This window comes from Amphiura filiformis, chromosome 11, assembly GCF_039555335.1.
Source record: "Amphiura filiformis chromosome 11, Afil_fr2py, whole genome shotgun sequence".
NCBI classification, from domain to species: Eukaryota; Metazoa; Echinodermata; class Ophiuroidea; order Amphilepidida; family Amphiuridae; genus Amphiura; species Amphiura filiformis.
Genome location: NC_092638.1, coordinates 10,763,061 through 10,784,577, shown reverse-complemented (window position 1 = coordinate 10,784,577; position 21,517 = coordinate 10,763,061). Strand labels below are relative to the sequence as shown.

At 35.7% G+C, this 21,517-nt stretch overlaps 2 protein-coding genes across 2 annotated transcripts; both read left to right on the top strand.

The window, feature by feature from the left end:
• Positions 1 to 271: 271 nt before the first annotated feature.
• Positions 272 to 661, top strand: LOC140163478 (uncharacterized). The gene has a single exon (XM_072186792.1). The coding sequence runs from the start codon at positions 272 to 274 to the stop codon at positions 659 to 661; it is 390 nt and encodes a 129-aa protein (XP_072042893.1).
• A 209-nt stretch (positions 662 to 870) lies between these two features.
• LOC140163476 (uncharacterized) lies at positions 871 to 2,336 on the top strand. Its single transcript, XM_072186791.1, has 2 exons — positions 871 to 1,331; positions 1,652 to 2,336. Exons 1-2 carry the CDS (start codon positions 871 to 873, stop codon positions 2,334 to 2,336), a joined length of 1,146 nt encoding a protein of 381 aa, XP_072042892.1.
• Positions 2,337 to 21,517: the final 19,181 nt, after the last annotated feature.

Sequence of the window (21,517 nt, the reverse complement as noted above, 5' to 3'; positions counted from 1 at the left end):
AGGCGGACAGTCTCGAGTACCCGGTATTGTTTCGGCAGAAGGGCGCCATGGATTACATTCATATCGCGGCCAGTGAACACAAACAGGGAGTCCTGGGACCTGTACTACTTGCCATATCTGGTTGGAGACGGGATGGTAAGAGTGAAGGGCGATGTGGATCAGATAGTTTCTCTTTGCTTCGGCCACTGGACAGCTGTGAGAAGGTAAACTCCAATGTCAAACCATTCTGTAGGAGTTGCGACCACAGATATTATAGAGCAACAGAAAAACTATGACAGCAAACCCATATAACACTAGGGTTAAAGTCCCTAACAAAACATCAATTCCTGGAACTGACGCTGATTCAAAGAAATCAAATGACGATTTTTCCTCAAAGCCTTATGGAAGGGACAAGTCTGATAAAAGCGTTTGTAACAGGAAAAACCTAATGAACTGCAAGAAAATCATCAACATCTCCACAATGAATGTGAGAACCATCCGAGAGAACAGATGTAGAGAAGAGCTAGTGTCAAACTTGATAGAATACAACATCGACATCCTGGGGATCCAGGAGCACCGCATAGTGCATAAAGAACCAGTCAAATTTGAAGACATCCTGGGACAGACTCTTATCACAACATCAGCTACCAGGAATAGAGCAGGTGCAGCTACAGGGGAGTAGGAATAGTGCTAAGTGCAAATGCAAAGGCTTCACTGGCTGGTGTGGTACCACATACAGAAAGAATATTGGTTGCCAACTTTCAAGGAAACCCTGCAACTACTGTTATCGTTACTTACTGTCCCACCAATGTGGAAGACGAAGACAAAGTAGAAGATCACTATAACAACTTGAAGAGAACTATAGATTCCATCCCTGCGCACAATGTCTTGATGGTTATTGGAGATTTCAACGGCAGAATTGGACCAGAGGATGCAAAGTTCACCTACCATGACATAACTAATAGGAATGGGAAGTTCTTGGTTGATCTGGCAATTGAAAAGAACCTGATCTGTGCTAACACTTATTTTAGGAAGAGAAAAGGAAAGCTATGGACTTTCTGTAGCCCAGCAGGAAACAAGTACCAACTGGATTATATCCTTCTTCGCAAAAAGTGGAGAAACAGCCTACTAAATACAGAAGCGTACAATACCTTCTCAAGTGTAGGATCAGATCATAGAATTGTGACATCAAGGATCAGACTCAGCCTAAGAAAGAACAAGACCCTGCCTAGAGGGAAGAACCATGACTGGAAAACACTCTGCTCAGACTCCAAGCTTCAGGAGTTATATACTGTTGAAGTACACAACAGATTTCAACCCTTGGAGGAAATGGAGGAAACAGCCACTGAGAGGTATGAAAGATTCATAAAAGCCAACAGGGAAGCAGCAGAAAGGTTATTCCAGTCAAAAGAAGAATAGGAAGGTACGGCTTTCAAGCGATATCAGAGTGGTGAGAGCAAGAGATGACATCAGAGAAACCTATGATGCGTACCAGTTGGATGCAACTGAGAGAAACAGACACAGATATAAGGAAGCCAAGGCGAACTTAGAGGAAGCATAATAATACTGCTACGGAAGAAGATCTCAGTAAAAGGCTAAGAGCGGTTGAGGATGCGCATGACAACTGCAAGCATGGACAAAGCTGGAAGCTAATTAATGAAATAACTGGAAGGAAAGCATCAGTGAAAGGTCAGCTGAAAGGAGACACACAGAATGAAAGAATTAACAACTGGTTCACCCACTTCAAAGATCTCCTAGGTAGCCCTCCAGAAATAGATGGAGAAGATGAGGATATTGTACCGGTGGCCAAGGATCTAAACATCAATGTGGCACCATTTAGTCAGGAGGAATATGCAAAGGCAAAGTGTGCACTGGTAGAAGGGAAGAGTTGCGGAGAGGATGGTATACCACCAGAGGTACTGAAAAGATGCGATCTGGATGGCATAGTTCTGGAGTTTTGCAATAATGCACTGATTAAAGGAAGCAAGCCTGACCAGTGGTCTATTCTCAACATAGTACCAATTCCTAAGTCAGGAGATCTTAGTCAAGCAGGGAACTATCGAGGGATGACCTTAAGCTCAGTTGTTGCCAAGATATTCAACAAAATGATACTCAACAGGATCAGGCCTGAAGTATACAAAGTTCTTAGGATCAACCAGAATGGTTTCAGGGTTGGCCGAACAACAGTAAGCCATATACTGGCCCTAAGGAGGATCATAGAAGGAGTGAAGGCTAAAAACCTGCCTGCAATAATAACCTTCATAGACTTCAGGAAAGCCTTTGATACATTCATAGAGGAAAGATGCTGCAAATGCTCCAGGCCTATGAAATCCCTAATCAACTTGTGGAGGGCATAGCAAGGATGTATGAAAATACCAAGGCAAAAGTAGTTTCACCAGATGGAGAAACTGAACCGTTTGACATTCTTGCTGGTGTACTGCAAGGAGACACCCTTGCCCCATACCTCTTTGTGGTGGTATTGGACTATACATTGAGGGAGGCAGTTGAAGGCAAAGACGAGCAGCTTGGATTCCAACTGGAGAAGAGAAGGAGTAGACGGATCGGACCTGAAGTGCTAACAGATTTAGACTTTGCAGACGACATAGCCCTATTGTCTGAGGAAATCCACCAAGCACAAGAGCTACTGCAAAGGGTTGATTCATCTGTTGGAAAAGTATGCCTCAAAATGAACGCTTCAAAAACTAAGTTCATGTCTTTCAACCACAATCAACAGATATCTATACAGACAAACAACGGCACCAAACTAGAAGAGGTGAGCGACTTCAAGTATCTGGGTGCATGGATGGCTAGTACAGAAAAGATGTAAAAACACGCAAAGCAGCTGCATGGAGAGCATGTAACAGCCTCAACAAAATCTGGAGGTCAACTCTCCCAAAGAAATTCAAGAGCCGTTTATTTGCTGCTACCGTCGAATCCGTTCTAACCTATGGATGTGAAGCGTGGACTATGTCTCCCAGACTATGTAAAGAACTTGATGGTTGCTACACAAGAATGCTTAGATCAGTATACAACATCAATTGGAAACAGCACATCACGAACAAAGAGCTATATGGTGACCTACCGAAACTTTCACAGAAGATCAGAGAGAGGAGGACACGTTTTGCTGGGCACGCATACAGAAGCAAAAATGAACCTGTAGCTAAGCTGATCCATTGGACACCAAAACATGGAAACAGAAAACCTGGTAGACCCCCTCTAACATACGTGGATGTATTGAAACAGGACACTAGACTGGATGTTATGGATTTGTGAACGGCCATGCAGGACAGAAGGGTTTGGCGTGCTGTTGTAGTTCGAGGACACCACTCATCTTAAGCAAGTAAGTAAGCAAGGCAGAGGTAATGGTTAATTTGGTACGGTAAAACGATTGAAGGGGCCTTTAATTAAGTTGATGTTTATATAGGTGACGCATCAACTTGGTTTAGCTAAAACAATATGATGGTGGTATTTTTAAATAACAACCCGGCCCTTGAAATAAATCCATATCTTGGGTAATGTGAGGGCGCTCTATCCGTTGGTGACATCCGCAAATTACCACCGCGCTTTGTCACATTTTGTCAATTACTTGTGTTACGAAGTCAATCAATGAAAAATCAAATTAACTTCCTAAAAATGGTCGTTATTTCAAAGTTACTCAACTAAATTAGCGATTTGTTTTGGAAATAGTAAGACTTTTAGATTAAAGATTTTTATATGTGTTTATTAATTTATATATTTGATAAAAAAAAACGTCAAGAGTTCAAACTTTAAAGCCCTTTTTCTCAAAAAAGCGATTTTCAAGCTAGATCATGTTACCAAATCAGGGCCGAACCATGATTAAAATAAAATTAACTCTTACTTTGCTTTGTCGTATCGTTCGACGACTCTCATATGTTACGTCACTCAGAATTAGCGCCCATTAGGCCTGAAAATACGTCTCGGGTGAAACGTGATTCTGTAGCCAGCTCAAAACAGTATGTCCAGATGAACAGTTTGATTTAATTTTACTTTACTGTATGTTCGGGAAAGATGCAATGAAGTTTTTCAATATCACTATCAATACTAGTTAGTCTAGGAGCTAAATCTCACACGGGCCTTAGTTAAAGATTGAGCTCAACACCCATGTCAACCAATGTTTAATACCATGCGGTGTTAGGATAGACCCTCTAGATCACTTCTAGGGGGGTTATGGACTCAAATTGTGGGGTACGTTTTTCGTTAGAGGTCACGAAAGGTCACCATACAGGGGTAAACAACTTAAAAGGGTCTATAGAGGGTATAATATACTCAAGTCTGTCTTATGTGTACGCTAATGGATACGAGTTCCAGTATATTTGCACGGGTATGGGTGCGGGTAATGGGTCCTGTTCTCAAGAGGTGTGGGACACGTCCCCTGCCCCCCCATTGACGCCAATGTCCGGGGGTATGGGGTAGAGGTACAGGCTCTACTCATTAACGGGTACGGACATCGTTTAATGCTACATGCGAAAGAATCAAAAGACATCTTTTCACCCGAAGTGAACCATATATTAATCAGAGTAAGACGTGCTTTGTAGTGGAAGATGATGCTATTTAAATAATACTGCCTAATCCAACAAAATTAATGCTAAATAATTCTTTGAAATTATTATAAACTATATAGAATATGAAATTTAACAAAGTAACAATTTGATTCTAGTCCGTTTGTTTCCTTATGTAATGTGAAAAGGCAGAGTTGAGTGTTTGTCTTGTTCTCAGGTTTTCTCAGGTGGTATGGCCGTATTTTTTTAAAACCAAATTATCTTATTTGATTCTGCGACATGCTGCAAAAGTAGACAACTGGTCAACCGTGTTCTAATTTGAAGAACCGTAATGCCGAAATAACATCGGCTATATGCGATTTTCCGCACATTCATGTTCAGTTAATGCACTTCCGAATAATATATTTTCATGCTAGTATCTCCAATCTAGGTCTCACCATTGTGAGCTTAGCGAAGTAGGTGAAATAAATTGCATTTCGCTGTTTTATTTTCCTTCAGGTTTACATTAACCAGGTCAGACGTACAATAATATGATAAATTATTTCCACGGTAAAGCATGACTGCATGGCTGACATGTTCATGATAGCATAGTATTATACTATTCGTTTTACAATCATATTTCAAAATTTTGTAGGTTAAGGGATCTAGAATGAGCGTTTATGGCGTTTCGACAGTATTTTTTGTGGGACATGAGAGCACCTCAGACGTATCGAATTGCATTCTGAATACGAAGCATGTCTTTCTGATATCAAATAATTTTCATTTTTGAAATTCACGATATAATACAAATTTTATTTTTTCAAATTTTTGATATATAACAGTCCTCGAAATAAATTTTATAAATATAATGATATATTCTTAAAGTGTATGTAGCTGGAAGGAAAAGCCGACGATCAATTGACAATTTTGACCTTTTATATCGAAGATATGGATTTTTTTCCCCAAAAGACCTTTTTTTTTTTTTTTGTGTTTTGGAAAAAAAAATCCATATCTTCAATACGAAAGGTCAAAATTTTCAATTGATCGTCGGCTTTTCATCCCACCTACATACACCTTAAGTATAAATCATCAGATTTATAAAGTTTACTTCGAGTACTTTTAAATATCAAAAATATCAATTTTAATGATTTGCCATAAAATGTGTATTACATTGCGAATTTCAAAAAATCAAAATTATTTGATATCAGAAGGACATTCTTCGTATTCAGAATGCAATTCGATATGTCTGATGTGCTCTAATGTCCCACAATAATAATACTGTCCAAACTTTCATACCCCTTCCCTTAATGGAATGGAAATCGATTTGTGGCAACTTGAGAACTTGAGTCCTGTTTATCAGGGACAGTCTATGTAGTTCAGTGGTTAGAGTGCTCGCCCGACAAGCGGGAGGTTTGGGGTTCGAGTCCCCGCACAGGCAGGTATATCCGGAGTTTTTACTCTAGTATATCTGTCTATGCATGTCATGTTTCCATTTGTAAATTCATGTTTAATTGTGCTAGTGTGCGATGTGTAATTCTCCTTTCCCTTGTATAATATACATACATAAAAATGTATTATTATTCCCTATCTCTACTTTTAAGTAAATTACAAAGTCTGATATATTTGTCATCAGTATGTCACAGAAGGTATGCCAAACACAGACTCCAAAACTACCTTATCTATCTGAATATCGAAACTCATTTTCTTGGCCAAGGAATTATGTTTCGTATGTTAAAGCGAATTCTGTTAATAACTGCCCAGAGAAATTCGCGTATTAGGAATATGCATCCGTTGATCAGATGTGATCGTGAATGATAACTTGCCAGAGTAGCTAATAAGTACGAGGCAATAAACTTCTTATCCTGATTTTAATTCATGTCTTCATATTAGTCTGAGTATTAATCACTTCCCGGAGATAGGTCTCGCAAGACGTTTTTCGTGTGCTGAATCAAGATTCTAACATTATTTAAATGCGTTTTCTATTTTTATTATATGTCGCAGACAACTTACGCATAGGAATATGTTCCAGAATATGAATCATGTGATGCTAGAGATAACGGGTCTGCTGGTGTAAATAAATGATTACCATCGTATTAATGCAAAACACCAAAATCCCAAACATGATTTCAAGTAGCAAGAAAATCGATTGAATAGACACACGCACATGGCAGATATCATAAAATTAAGCACAACTTAAAGCATTATATCGACCGCAAAGGTATATTTTATCATAATTTATACTTTTGCATTTGCTCTGTATCTCAGCAATAAGATTGAAGAAATTTTGATGATACAACATCCATAGCTCTATTAGTTGGAGACACAATACATTCATCAAACATTAATAACACTATTACTCGGGGACATTTTGGCATGTTATATTATCTCATTTATTCTGTTTTAAATCATAGGTGTTGAGCTGCGGTGTTACCCTGCAATCCACACGTAATAATTGCACATTGTCTGTGTTTTACGATTACTTTCGCTTGCATTATTAAGGAAAATATTATTGCTCAATATGTTAGCGCTCAGGTGTGTCTTGGTTAAGGCGGTTTCACGGTTCTTGAGAAGAAGCAATAATTATTATCAAAATATATTTTGACCTCTCATTGGCGTCACTCAAGAACCATAAACCCTAGGATGATCTCTGATATCATATTACCCACACTTTGTTACATAAAGATGTGCTTTGTATAGACGAATCCCATTTCACGCATTCCTACACCTCACTGGCAGCCATAACTGTGAAACCCAAAATGTGAAATGATTCAGCCTTGGCGGGACTTTTAACCTGCATTCCATCACCCGTTTTACACGTGGCGAAAACATACCTAGACAAAAGAATGATGAAAGTTTACAACACAATAGAATTCCCTTCGGCAAAACACACAGCTTCTAGTACGTGGTCTATTGGCTTTTACGTGCGGTACAAAGGAAATGAAGTCTTTTTCGTATTTAATATACTATTCCACCGTTAATATCAAACGCTACTTCAAATGGATGTCTAGTACGGAATTATCCCTATTGTATATATTATTCAAATTAACCATCCTCCTCCTTGCATCTTCTCTTGTTGTTAGGCGGCTTTTATTCGCACAATTGGGCTGTCAAAACACCAGTTTGGTCCAGCGTGGACCCAGTAATGGCCGACCAAATCCTGACCATGACTTGGCTCGCGGGATTCGTCTATATTAAACTTTGGTTTACTTCAAGGTCAGTTATCAATACTTCTTCGCGATAAACCTTTCCGCGTGCGATTCGATACTGCGATTAGCGAAATACGCACCTACAATCAACGAAAAAAGTCTTGGAACGCTTGCGTGTAAATAACGGAAAACTGTCACCCCCTCTCTCCCGTGCTATGTTGAGAAATGCCAATGTCTTCAGCGGTTCCGCAATGTGTTCCAACATTGCTTGATGGGGAGAGGGGAAGGGTAAATCATTGTTGTAGATGTCATGTTTCTTTCCAAACACAATATAGGTCATTTCCATGAACATAAGAAATTCTGCACGGAATTTCGACAGAGTGTGCCAAGCGTTCCAAGGACTTTTTTCGTTGTTTGTCTCTACCGAGTGCAAAATATTTCATCTAAATTTCGTTTTTGTCTCATAACTCAAAAAAACGGAATGTCGTATGAGCTTCAAATTTCACACGATTTGAGAGTGGATTATATGCTTTGCAATCATAATAAAATTGTTGATAAAGAATTTGGTTTATTTAGGGAGTGGTCACTGAAAACACCCCATATGCTAAATTACACGTTTCATAATTATGGCTCTAAACTGCTCTAAAATGTCGTTTTTGTCCATAACTCAAAAACAGAATGTTGTGTGAGCTTCATATTGCACACGATTAGAGAGTAGATAATATCCTTTTGAATTATAATAAAATTGTTGATAAAAATGTGGAGTTATTTAGGGAGTGGTCACTGACAACACCTCCTATGCTAAATGACACAAGTTTTGTAATTATGGCCCTCTTCTGTATGATACTGAGTCAATTTTCGTTTTTGTCTCATAACTCAAAAACACTACAAATGAATTTTTCGTACAATATCACAATGTTTTGCAGCATGTTTTCCAAAATGTTTTTGAATGTTATTAAAACGTTTTGTACCCTTTATGATATAACCTAACGTGTAAAATTTATGTTTTCTCTAAAACTTGTGTTTGCTGAGTATGGGCACATCCGAGCGAATCAGAAAGATTATGATGTAACAATTTGAAACAACTCATTTCTGAATATTATTTATAACAAAATACGCTTTTGCGATGAGAAAAAAAAACCAATTTAATACACTTAAAGAAAAAATATAGACCACCGTTGGGACTCGAACCATGCACATCAGTCAATAGGCAAAAGGTTAACAGTCGGAGGACTAAACCGCTACGCCACGCTGCCACTTCGCAATCGAAGTAACAAGTTGTGTTCTTTTATAGTAGTCAGGTATCGGGGAAAGTGTAAACTTGTATAGTAGAAATGGTCAAGTGTATCAGTTTACCCTAATGACAAAATGGTCCAAAATCGACATTTTATGTTTTCGAGGCCGCATTTCATGAAGCGTCACGTTCGTTTACATTTGCTATACCAATTGAGAATGTTTTAATGCAAAAGGAATGACACCTTGATCTCTTATATGAAATTTGTTAACACTTTACCATTTTGAATTGAAATAAATATATATGCGTATTTCTTTCAATTCAAAATGGTAAAATGTAACAAATTCGGATTAGTTTCATTCCTCAGACTGATAACCTTTTGACTAACCGATGTGGTTCGAGTCCCATTACCGGTCTTTTTTAAAAGTATATTCAATTGTTGTTTTCTTTTTTCTTTTCTTGTTTTTTTCTCATCGCAAAAGCGTATTTTAATATAAATAACATTCAGAAATGAGTTGTTTATGCGTATTTATTTCAATTCAAATTGGTAAACTTAACTGTTAACAAATTTCATATATGAAACGAATGTTTCATTTCTTTTGCAATAAAACATTTTCAATTGGTATAGCAAATGTAAATGAACGTGACGCTTCGTGAGATGCGGCCTAAAAACATAAAATGTCGATTTTGGACCATGTTGTCATTATGGTAAACTGATACATTTTGCTGTTTCTACTATAGGGTGCTTGCATGGAAGATCATAAACATGATAAAGTTCAAACCATCCTAAAGACACGCTCCAGAGGACATGCAAATGCACGGAGTACAATACAATCACCTGTTTAACTGGTTTTAATCAAAGTAATTCTTTGTACTCTATCAATTAGCATATCTTATGGAGCGTGTCTGGAGAGATGATTTGAACTCATGACCTTTCGTGCAAGCACTCTATACAAGTTTACACTTTCCCCGATACCTGACTACTATAAAAGAACAAAACTTGTTACTTCGATTGCGAAATGGCAGCGTGGCGTAGCGGATTAGGCCTCAGACTGATAACCTTTTGACTATTGACCGATGTGAATGGTTCGAGTCCCAGTGGTGGTCTTTAAAAAAAATTATATTCAATTGTGTTTTTTTTCTTGATTTTTCTCATCGCAAAAGCGTGTTTTAATATAAATAATATTCAGAAATGAGTTGTTTCAAATTGTTACATCATAATCTTTCTGATTCGCTCGGATATGCCTATACTCAGCATACACAAGTTTTCCCGAAAACATTTATATATGCCTATACTCAGCAAACACAAGTTTTAGAGAAAACATTTACATGTTGGGTTATATCATAAAGGGTACACAATGTTTTAAGTTTTAATAACATTGAAAATATTTTGGAAACATGCTGCAAAACATTGTGATATTGTAAAAATGCATTTGTAGTGTTTTTGAGTTACGAGACAAAAACGAAATTTGATTACAGTATAGGGTATAATTACGAAATTTGTGTAATTTAGCATAGGAGGTGTTTTCAGTGACCACTCCTGAATAACCCAACATCTTTATCAACAATTTTATAATGATTTAAAAGGATATTATCTACTCTCAAATCTGGTGCAATATGAAACTCATACAATATTCTGTTTTTGAGTTATGGACAAAAACGACATTTTAGAGCATTTTAGAGCCATGATTAAGAAACGTGAGTAATTTAGCATAGGGGTGTTTCCAATGACCACTCCTAAATAAACCAAATTCTTTATCAACAATTTTATTATGATTGCAAAGCATATAATCCACTCTCAAATCGTGTGCAAATTTAAGCTCATACGACATTCCGTTTTTGAGTTATGAGACAAAAACGAAATTTAGATGAAATATTTTGCATTCGGTAGAGACAATCAACGAAAAAAAGTCTTGGAACGCTTGCGTGTAAATAACGGAAAACTGTCACCCCTCTCCCCGTGCAATGTTGAGAAATGCCAATGTCTTCAGCGGTTCCGCAATGTGTTCTAAAATTGTACTATGGGGAGAGGGGAGGGGTAAATCATTGTTGTAGATGTCATGTTTCTTTCCAAACACAATATAGGTCATTTCCATGAACATAAGAAATTCTGCCCGGAATTTCGACAGAGTGTGCCAAGCGTTCCAAGGACTTTTTTCGTTGATTGTCTCTACCGAGTGCAAAATATTTCATCTAAATTTCGTTTTTGTCTCATAACTCAAAAACGGAATGTCGTATGAGCTTCAAATTTCACACGATTTGAGAGTGGATTATATGCTTTGCAATCATAATAAAATTGTTGATAAAGAATTTGGTTTATTTAGGAGTGGTCACTGAAAACACCCCATATGCTAAATTACACGTTTCATAATTATGGCTCTAAACTGCTCTAAAATGTCGTTTTTGTCCATAACTCAAAAACAGAATGTTGTGTGAGCTTCATATTGCACACGATTAGAGAGTAGATAATATCCTTTTGAATTATAATAAAATTGTTGATAAAAATGTGGAGTTATTTAGTGAGTGGTCACTGACAACACCTCCTATGCTAAATGACACAAGTTTTGTAATTATGGCCCTCTTCTGTATGATACTGAGTCAATTTTCGTTTTTGTCTCATAACTCAAAAACACTACAAATGAATTTTTCGTACAATATCACAATGTTTTGCAGCATGTTTTCCAAAATGTTTTTGAATGTTATTAAAACGTTTTGTACCCTTTATGATATAACCTAACGTGTAAAATTTATGTTTTCTCTAAAACTTGTGTTTGCTGAGTATGGGCACATCCGAGCGAATCAGAAAGATTATGATGTAACAATTTGAAACAACTCATTTCTGAATATTATTTATAACAAAATACGCTTTTGCGATGAGAAAAAAAAAAAAAAAAAAAAAACCAATTTAATACACTTAAGAAAAATATAGACCACCATTGGGACTCGAACCATGCACATCAGTCAATAGGCAAAAGGTTAACAGTCGGAGGACTAAACCGCTACGCCACGCTGCCACTTCGCAATCGAAGTAACAAGTTGTGTTCTTCTATAGTAGTCAGGTATCGGGGAAAGTGTAAACTTGTATAGTAGAAATGGTCAAGTGTATCAGTTTACCCTAATGACAAAATGGTCCAAAATCGACACCGTCACGTTCGTTTACATTTGCAAAAAGGAATGACACCTTGATTTTTGTTAACATTTTGAATTGAAATAAATATATATGCGTATTTCTTTCAATTCAAAATGGTAAAGTGTTAACAAATTTCATATATGAAATCAATGTTTCATTCCTTTTGCATTAAAACATTCTCAATTGGTATAGCAAATGTAAACGAACGTGACGCTTCATGAAATGCGGCCTCACAAACATAAAATGTCGATTTTGGACCATTTTGTCATTATGGTAAACTGATACACTTGACCATTTCTACTATACAAGTTTACACTTTCCCCGATATCTTACTACTATAAAAGAACACAACTTGTTACTTCGATTGCGAAGTGGCAGCGTGGCGTAGCGGATTAGTCCTCAGACTGATAACCTTTTGACTATTGACCGATGTGGTTCGAGTCCCATTGGTGGTCTTTTTTAAAAGTATATTCAATTGTTGTTTTCTTTTTTCTTTTCTTGTTTTTTTTTCTCATCGCAAAAGCGTATTTTAATATAAATAACATTCAGAAATGAGTTGTTTATGCGTATTTATTTCAATTCAAATTGGTAAACTTAACTGTTAACAAATTTCATATATGAAACGAATGTTTCATTTCTTTTGCAATAAAACATTTTCAATTGGTATAGCAAATGTAAATGAACGTGACGCTTCGTGAGATGCGGCCTAAAAACATAAAATGTCGATTTTGGACCATGTTGTCATTATGGTAAACTGATACATTTTGCTGTTTCTACTATAGGGTGCTTGCATGGAAGATCATAAACATGATAAAGTTCAAACCATCCTAAAGACACGCTCCAGAGGACATGCAAATGCACGGAGTACAATACAATCACCTGTTTAACTGGTTTTAATCAAAGTAATTCTTTGTACTCTATCAATTAGCATATCTTATGGAGCGTGTCTGGAGGATGATTTGAACTCATGACCTTTCGTGCAAGCACTCTATACAAGTTTACACTTTCCCCGATACCTGACTACTATAAAAGAACAAAACTTGTTACTTCGATTGCGAAATGGCAGCGTGGCGTAGCGGATTAGTCCTCAGACTGATAACCTTTTGACTATTGACCGATGTGAATGGTTCGAGTCCCAGTGGTGGTCTTTAAAAAAATTATATTCAATTGTGTTTTTTTTTTCTTGATTTTTCTCATCGCAAAAGCGTGTTTTAATATAAATAATATTCAGAAATGAGTTGTTTCAAATTGTTACATCATAATCTTTCTGATTCGCTCGGATATGCCTATACTCAGCATACACAAGTTTTCCCGAAAACATTTATATATGCCTATACTCAGCAAACACAAGTTTTAGAGAAAACATTTACATGTTGGGTTATATCATAAAAGGGTACACAATGTTTTAAGTTTTAATAACATTGAAAATATTTTGGAAACATGCTGCAAAACATTGTGATATTGTAAAAATGCATTTGTAGTGTTTTTGAGTTACGAGACAAAAACGAAATTTGATTACAGTATAGGGTATAATTACGAAATTTGTGTAATTTAGCATAGGAGGTGTTTTCAGTGACCACTCCTGAATAACCCAACATCTTTATCAACAATTTTATAATGATTTAAAAGGATATTATCTACTCTCAAATCTGGTGCAATATGAAACTCATACAATATTCTGTTTTTGAGTTATGGACAAAAACGACATTTTAGAGCATTTTAGAGCCATGATTAAGAAACGTGAGTAATTTAGCATAGGGGGTGTTTCCAATGACCACCCCCTAAATAAACCAAATTCTTTATCAACAATTTTATTATGATTACAAAGCATATAATCCACTCTCAAATCGTGTGCAAATTTAAGCTCATACGACATTCCGTTTTTGAGTTATGAGACAAAAACGAAATTTAGATGAAATATTTTGCATTCGGTAGAGACAATCAACGAAAAAAGTCTTGGAACGCTTGCGTGTAAATAACGGAAAACTGTCACCCCTCTCCCCGTGCAATGTTGAGAAATGCCATTGTCTTCAGCGGTTCCGCAATGTGTTCCAACATTGCTTGATGGGGAGAGGGAAGGGTAAATCATTGTTGTAGATGTCATGTTTCTTTCCAAACACAATATAGGTCATTTCCATGAACATAAGAAATTCTGCACGGAATTACGACAGAGTGTGCCAAGCGTTCCAAGGACTTTTTTTGTTGATTGTCTCTACCGAGTGCAAAATATTTCATCTAAATTTCGTTTTTGTCTCATAACTCAAAAACGGAATGTCGTATGAGCTTCAAATTTCACACGATTTGAGAGTGGATTATATGCTTTGCAATCATAATAAAATTGTTGATAAAGAATTTGGTTTATTTAGGGAGTGGTCACTGAAAACACCCCATATGCTAAATTACACGTTTCATAATTATGGCTCTAAACTGCTCTAAAATGTCGTTTTTGTCCATAACTCAAAAACAGAATGTTGTGTGAGCTTCATATTGCACACGATTAGAGAGTAGATAATATCCTTTTGAATTATAATAAAATTGTTGATAAAATGTGGAGTTATTTAGGGAGTGGTCACTGACAACACCTCCTATGCTAAATGACACAAGTTTTGTAATTATGGCCCTCTTCTGTATGATACCGAGTCATTTTTCGTTTTTGTCTCATAACTCAAAAACACTACAAATGAATTTTTCGTACAATATCACAATGTTTTGCAGCATGTTTTCCAAAATGTTTTTGAATGTTATTAAAACGTTTTGTACCCTTTATGATATAACCTAACGTGTAAAATTTATGTTTTCTCTAAAACTTGTGTTTGCTGAGTATAGGCACATCCGAGCGAATCAGAAAGATTATGATGTAACAATTTGAAACAACTCATTTCTGAATATTATTTATAACAAAATACGCTTTTGCGATGAAAAAAAAAAAAAAAACCAATTTAATACACTTAAAGAAAAAATATAGACCACCATTGGGACTCGAACCATGCACATCAGTCAATAGGCAAAAGGTTAACAGTCGGAGGACTAAACCGCTACGCCACGCTGCCACTTCGCAATCGAAGTAACAAGTTGTGTTCTTTTATAGTAGTCAGGTATCGGGGAAAGTGTAAACTTGTATAGTAGAAATGGTCAAGTGTATCAGTTTACCTAATGACAAAATGGTCCAAATCGACATTTATGTTTTCGAGGCCGCATTTCATGAAGCGTCACGTTCGTTTACATTTGCTATACCAATTGAGAATGTTTTAATGCAAATTCAAAATGGTAAAGTGTTAACAAATTTCATATATGAAATCAATGTTTCATTCCTTTTGCATTAAAACATTCTCAATTGGTATAGCAAATGTAAACGAACGTGACGCTTCATGAAATGCGGCCTCACAAACATAAAATGTCGATTTTGGACCATTTTGTCATTATGGTAAACTGATACACTTGACCATTTCTACTATACAAGTTTACACTTTCCCCGATATCTTACTACTATAAAAGAACACAACTTGTTACTTCGATTGCGAAGTGGCAGCGTGGCGTAGCGGATTAGTCCTCAGACTGATAACCTTTTGACTATTGACCGATGTGGTTCGAGTCCCATTGGTGGTCTTTTTTTTAAAAGTATATTCAATTGTTGTTTTCTTTTTCTTTTCTTGTTTTTTTTCTCATCGCAAAAGCGTATTTTAATATAAATAACATTCAGAAATGAGTTGTTTATGCGTATTTATTTCAATTCAAATTGGTAAACTTAACTGTTAACAAATTTCATATATGAAACGAATGTTTCATTTCTTTTGCAATAAAACATTTTCAATTGGTATAGCAAATGTAAATGAACGTGACGCTTCGTGAGATGCGGCCTAAAAACATAAAATGTCGATTTTGGACCATGTTGTCATTATGGTAAACTGATACATTTTGCTGTTTCTACTATAGGGTGCTTGCATGGAAGATCATAAACATGATAAAGTTCAAACCATCCTAAAAACACGCTCCAGAGGACATGCAAATGCACGGAGTACAATACAATCACCTGTTTAACTGGTTTTAATCAAAGTAATTCTTTGTACTCTATCAATTAGCATATCTTATGGAGCGTGTCTGGAGGATGATTTGAACTCATGACCTTTCGTGCAAGCACTCTATACAAGTTTACACTTTCCCCGATACCTGACTACTATAAAAGAACAAAACTTGTTACTTCGATTGCGAAATGGCAGCGTGGCGTAGCGGAATAGGCCTCAGACTGATAACCTTTTGACTATTGACCGATGTGAATGGTTCGAGTCCCAGTGGTGGTCTTTAAAAAAAATTATATTCAATTGTGTTTTTTTTCTTGATTTTTCTCATCGCAAAAGCGTGTTTTAATATAAATAATATTCAGAAATGAGTTGTTTCAAATTGTTACATCATAATCTTTCTGATTCGCTCGGATATGCCTATACTCAGCATACACAAGTTTTCCCGAAAACATTTATATATGCCTATACTCAGCAAACACAAGTTTTAGAGAAAACATTTACATGTTGGGTTATATCATAAAGGGTACACAATGTTTTAAGTTTTAATAACATTGAAAATATTTTGGAAACATGCTGCAAAACATTGTGATATTGTAAAAAATGCATTTGTAGTGTTTTTGAGTTACGAGACAAAAACGAAATTTGATTACAGTATAGGGTATAATTACGAAATTTGTGTAATTTAGCATAGGAGGTGTTTTCAGTGACCACTCCCTGAATAACCCAACATCTTTATCAACAATTTTATAATGATTTAAAGGATATTATCTACTCTCAAATCTGGTGCAATATGAAACTCATACAATATTCTGTTTTTGAGTTATGGACAAAAAGGACATTTTAGAGCATTTTAGAGCCATGATTAAGAAACGTGAGTAATTTAGCATAGGGGTGTTTCCAATGACCACTCCTAAATAAACCAAATTCTTTATCTACAATTTTATTATGATTACAAAGCATATAATCCACTCTCAAATCGTGTGCAAATTTAAGCTCATACGACATTCCGTTTTTGAGTTATGAGACAAAAACGAAATTTAGATGAAATATTTTGCATTCGGTAGAGACAATCAACGACAAAAGTCTTGGAACGCTTGCGTGTAAATAACGGAAAACTGTCACCCCTCTCCCCGTGCAATGTTGAGAAATGCCAATGTCTTCAGCGGTTCCGCAATGTGTTCCAACATTGCTTGATGGGGAGAGGGAAGAAATAAATCATTGTTGTAGATGTCATGTTTCTTTCAAACACAATATAGGTCATTTCCATGAACATAAGAAATTCTGCCCGGAATTTCGACAGAGTGTGCCAAGCGTTCCAAGGACTTTTTCGTTGATTGTCTCTACCGAGTGCAAAATATTTCATCTAAATTTCGTTTTTGTCTCATAACTCAAAAACGGAATGTCGTATGAGCTTCAAATTTCACACGATTTGAGAGTGGATTATATGCTTTGCAATCATAATAAAATTGTTGATAAAGAATTTGGTTTATTTAGGGAGTGGTCACTGAAAACACCCCATATGCTAAATTACACGTTTCATAATTATGGCTCTAAACTGCTCTAAAATGTCGTTTTTGTCCATAACTCAAAAACAGAATGTTGTGTGAGCTTCATATTGCACACGATTAGAGAGTAGATAATATCCTTTTGAATTATAATAAAATTGTTGATAAAAATGTGGAGTTATTTAGGGAGTGGTCACTGACAACACCTCCTATGCTAAATGACACAAGTTTTGTAATTATGGCCCTCTTCTGTATGATACTGAGTCAATTTTCGTTTTTGTCTCATAACTCAAAAACACTACAAATGAATTTTTCGTACAATATCACAATGTTTTGCAGCATGTTTTCCAAAATGTTTTTTGAATGTTATTAAAACGTTTTGTACCCTTTATGATATAACCTAACGTGTAAAATTTATGTTTTCTCTAAAACTTGTGTTTGCTGAGTATGGGCACATCCGAGCGAATCAGAAAGATTATGATGTAACAATTTGAAACAACTCATTTCTGAATATTATTTATAACAAAATACGCTTTTGCGATGAGAAAAAAAAAAAAAAAAACCAATTTAATACACTTAAAGAAAAAATATAGACCACCATTGGGACTCGAACCATGCACATCAGTCAATAGGCAAAAGGTTAACAGTCGGAGGACTAAACCGCTACGCCACGCTGCCACTTCGCAATCGAAGTAACAAGTTGTGTTCTTTTATAGTAGTCAGTTCTCAGGGACAGTGTAAACTTGTATAGTAGAAATGGTCAAGTGTATCAGTTTACCTAATGACAAAAACATGGTCCAAAATCGACATTTTATGTTTTCGAGGCCGCATTTCATGAAATGCGTCACGTTCGTTTACATTTGCTATACCAATGTCGATTTTTAATGAGAATTTTGTCATTATGCAAAACTTTACCATTTTGAATGACACCTTGATCATTTCTTATATGTAACAATTTGTTATTCCTTTTGCATTAAAACATTCTCAATTGGTACACTTTTACCATTTCCCTACTTTCCCCGATATCTTACTACTATAAAAGAACACAACTTGTTACTTCGATTGCGAAGTGGCAGCGTGGCGTAGCGGATTAGTCCTCAGACTGATAACCTTTTGACTATTGACCGATGTGGTTCGAGTCCCATTGGTGGTCTTTTTTAAAAGTATATTCAATTGTTGTTTTCTTTTTTCTTTTCTTGTTTTTTTTTCATCGCAAAAGCGTATTTTAATATTAATAATATTCAGAAATGAGTTGTTTATGCGTATTTATTTCAATTCAAATTGGTAAACTTAACTGTTAACAAATTTCATATATGAAACGAATGTTTCATTTCTTTTACAATAAAACATTTTCAATTGGTATAGCAAATGTAAATGAACGTGACGCTTCGTGAGATGCGGCCTAAAAACATAAAATGTCGATTTTGGACCATGTTGTCATTATGGTAAACTGATACATTTTGCTGTTTCTACTATAGGGTGCTTGCATGGAAGATCATAAACATGATAAAGTTCAAACCATCCTAAAGACACGCTCCAGAGGACATGCAAATGCACGGAGTACAATACAATCACCTGTTTAACTGGTTTTAATCAAAGTAATTCTTTGTACTCTATCAATTAGCATATCTTATGGAGCGTGTCTGGAGGATGATTTGAACTCATGACCTTTCGTGCAAGCACTCTATACAAGTTTACACTTTCCCCGATACCTGACTACTATAAAAGAACAAAACTTGTTACTTCGATTGCGAAATGGCAGCGTGGCGTAGCGGAATAGGCCTCAGACTGATAACCTTTTGACTATTGACCGATGTGAATGGTTCGAGTCCCAGTGGTGGTCTTTAAAAAAAATTATATTCAATTGTGTTTTTTTTCTTGTTTTTTCTCATTTTAAAAGCGTGTTTTAATATAAATAATATTCAGAAATGAGTTGTTTCAAATTGTTACATCATAATCTTTCTGATTCGCTCGGATATGCCTATACTCAGCATACACAAGTTTTCCCGAAAACATTTATATATGCCTATACTCAGCAAACACAAGTTTTAGAGAAAACATTTACATGTTGGGTTATATCATAAAGGGTACACAATGTTTTAAGTTTTAATAACATTGAAAATATTTTGGAAACATGCTGCAAAACATTGTGATATTGTAAAAATGCATTTGTAGTGTTTTTGAGTTACGAGACAAAAACGAAATTTGATTACAGTATAGGGTATAATTACGAAATTTGTGTAATTTAGCATAGGAGGTGTTTTCAGTGACCACTCCCTGAATAACCCAACATCTTTATCAACAATTTTATAATGATTTAAAAGGATATTATCTACTCTCAAATCTGGTGCAATATGAAACTCATACAATATTCTGTTTTTGAGTTATGGACAAAAACGACATTTTAGAGCATTTTAGAGCCATGATTAAGAAACGTGAGTAATTTAGCATAGGGGTGTTTCCAATGACCACTCCTAAATAAACCAAATTCTTTATCAACAATTTTATTATGATTACAAAGCATATAATCCACTCTCAAATCGTGTGCAAATTTAAGCTCATACGACATTCCGTTTTTGAGTTATGAGACAAAAACGAAATTTAGATGAAATATTTTGCATTCGGTAGAGACAATCAACGAAAAAAGTCTTGGAACGCTTGCGTGTAAATAACGGAAAACTGTCACCCCCTCTCCCCCGTGCAATGTTGAGAAATGCCAATGTCTTCAGCGGTTCCGCAATGTGTTCCAACATTGCTTGATGGGGAGAGGGGAAGGGTAAATCATTGTTGTAGATGTCATGTTTCTTTCCAAACACAATATAGGTCATTTCCATGAACATAAGAAATTCTGCCCGGAATTTCGACAGAGTGTGCCAAGCGTTCCAAGGACTTTTTTCGTTGATTGTCTCTACCGAGTGCAAAATATTTCATCTAAATTTCGTTTTGTCTCATAACTCAAAACGGAATGTCGTATGAGCTTCAAATTTCACACGATTTGAGAGTGGATTATATGCTTTGCAATCATAATAAAATTGTTGATAAAGAATTTGGTTTATTTAGGGAGTGGTCACTGAAAACACCCCATATGCTAAATTACACGTTTCATAATTATGGCTCTAAACTGCTCTAAAATGTCGTTTTTGTCCATAACTCAAAAACAGAATGTTGTGTGAGCTTCATATTGCACACGATTAGAGAGTAGATAATATCCTTTTGAATTATAATAAAATTGTTGATAAAAATGTGGAGTTATTTAGGGAGTGGTCACTGACAACACCTCCTATGCTAAATGACACAAGTTTTGTAATTATGGCCCTCTTCTGTATGATACTGAGTCAATTTTCGTTTTTGTCTCATAACTCAAAAACACTACAAATGAATTTTTCGTACAATATCACAATGTTTTGCAGCATGTTTTCCAAAATGTTTTTTTGAATGTTATTAAAACGTTATGTACCCTTTATGATATAACCTAACGTGTAAAATTTATGTTTTCTCTAAAACTTGTGTTTGCTGAGTATGGGCACATCCGAGCGAATCAGAAAGATTATGATGTAACAATTTGAAACAACTCATTTCTGAATATTATTTATAACAAAATACGCTTTTGCGATGAGAAAAAAAAAAAAAAAAAAACCAATTTAATACACTTAAAGAAAAATATAGACCACCATTGGGACTCGAACCATGCACATCAGTCAATAGGCAAAAGGTTAACAGTCGGAGGACTAAACCGCTACGCCACGCTACCACTTCACAATCGAAGTAACAAGTTGTGTTCTTTTATAGTAGTCAGGTATCGGGGAAAGTGTAAACTTGTATAGTAGAAATGGTCAAGTGTATCAGTTTACCCTAATGACAAAATGGTCCAAAATCGACATTTTATGTTTTCGAGGCCGCATTTCATGAAATGCGTCACGTTCGTTTACATTTGCTATGTCCAATTGAGAATGTTTTCAATGGTAAAGAATGACACCTTGATCTCTTATATAAATTTGTTAACAC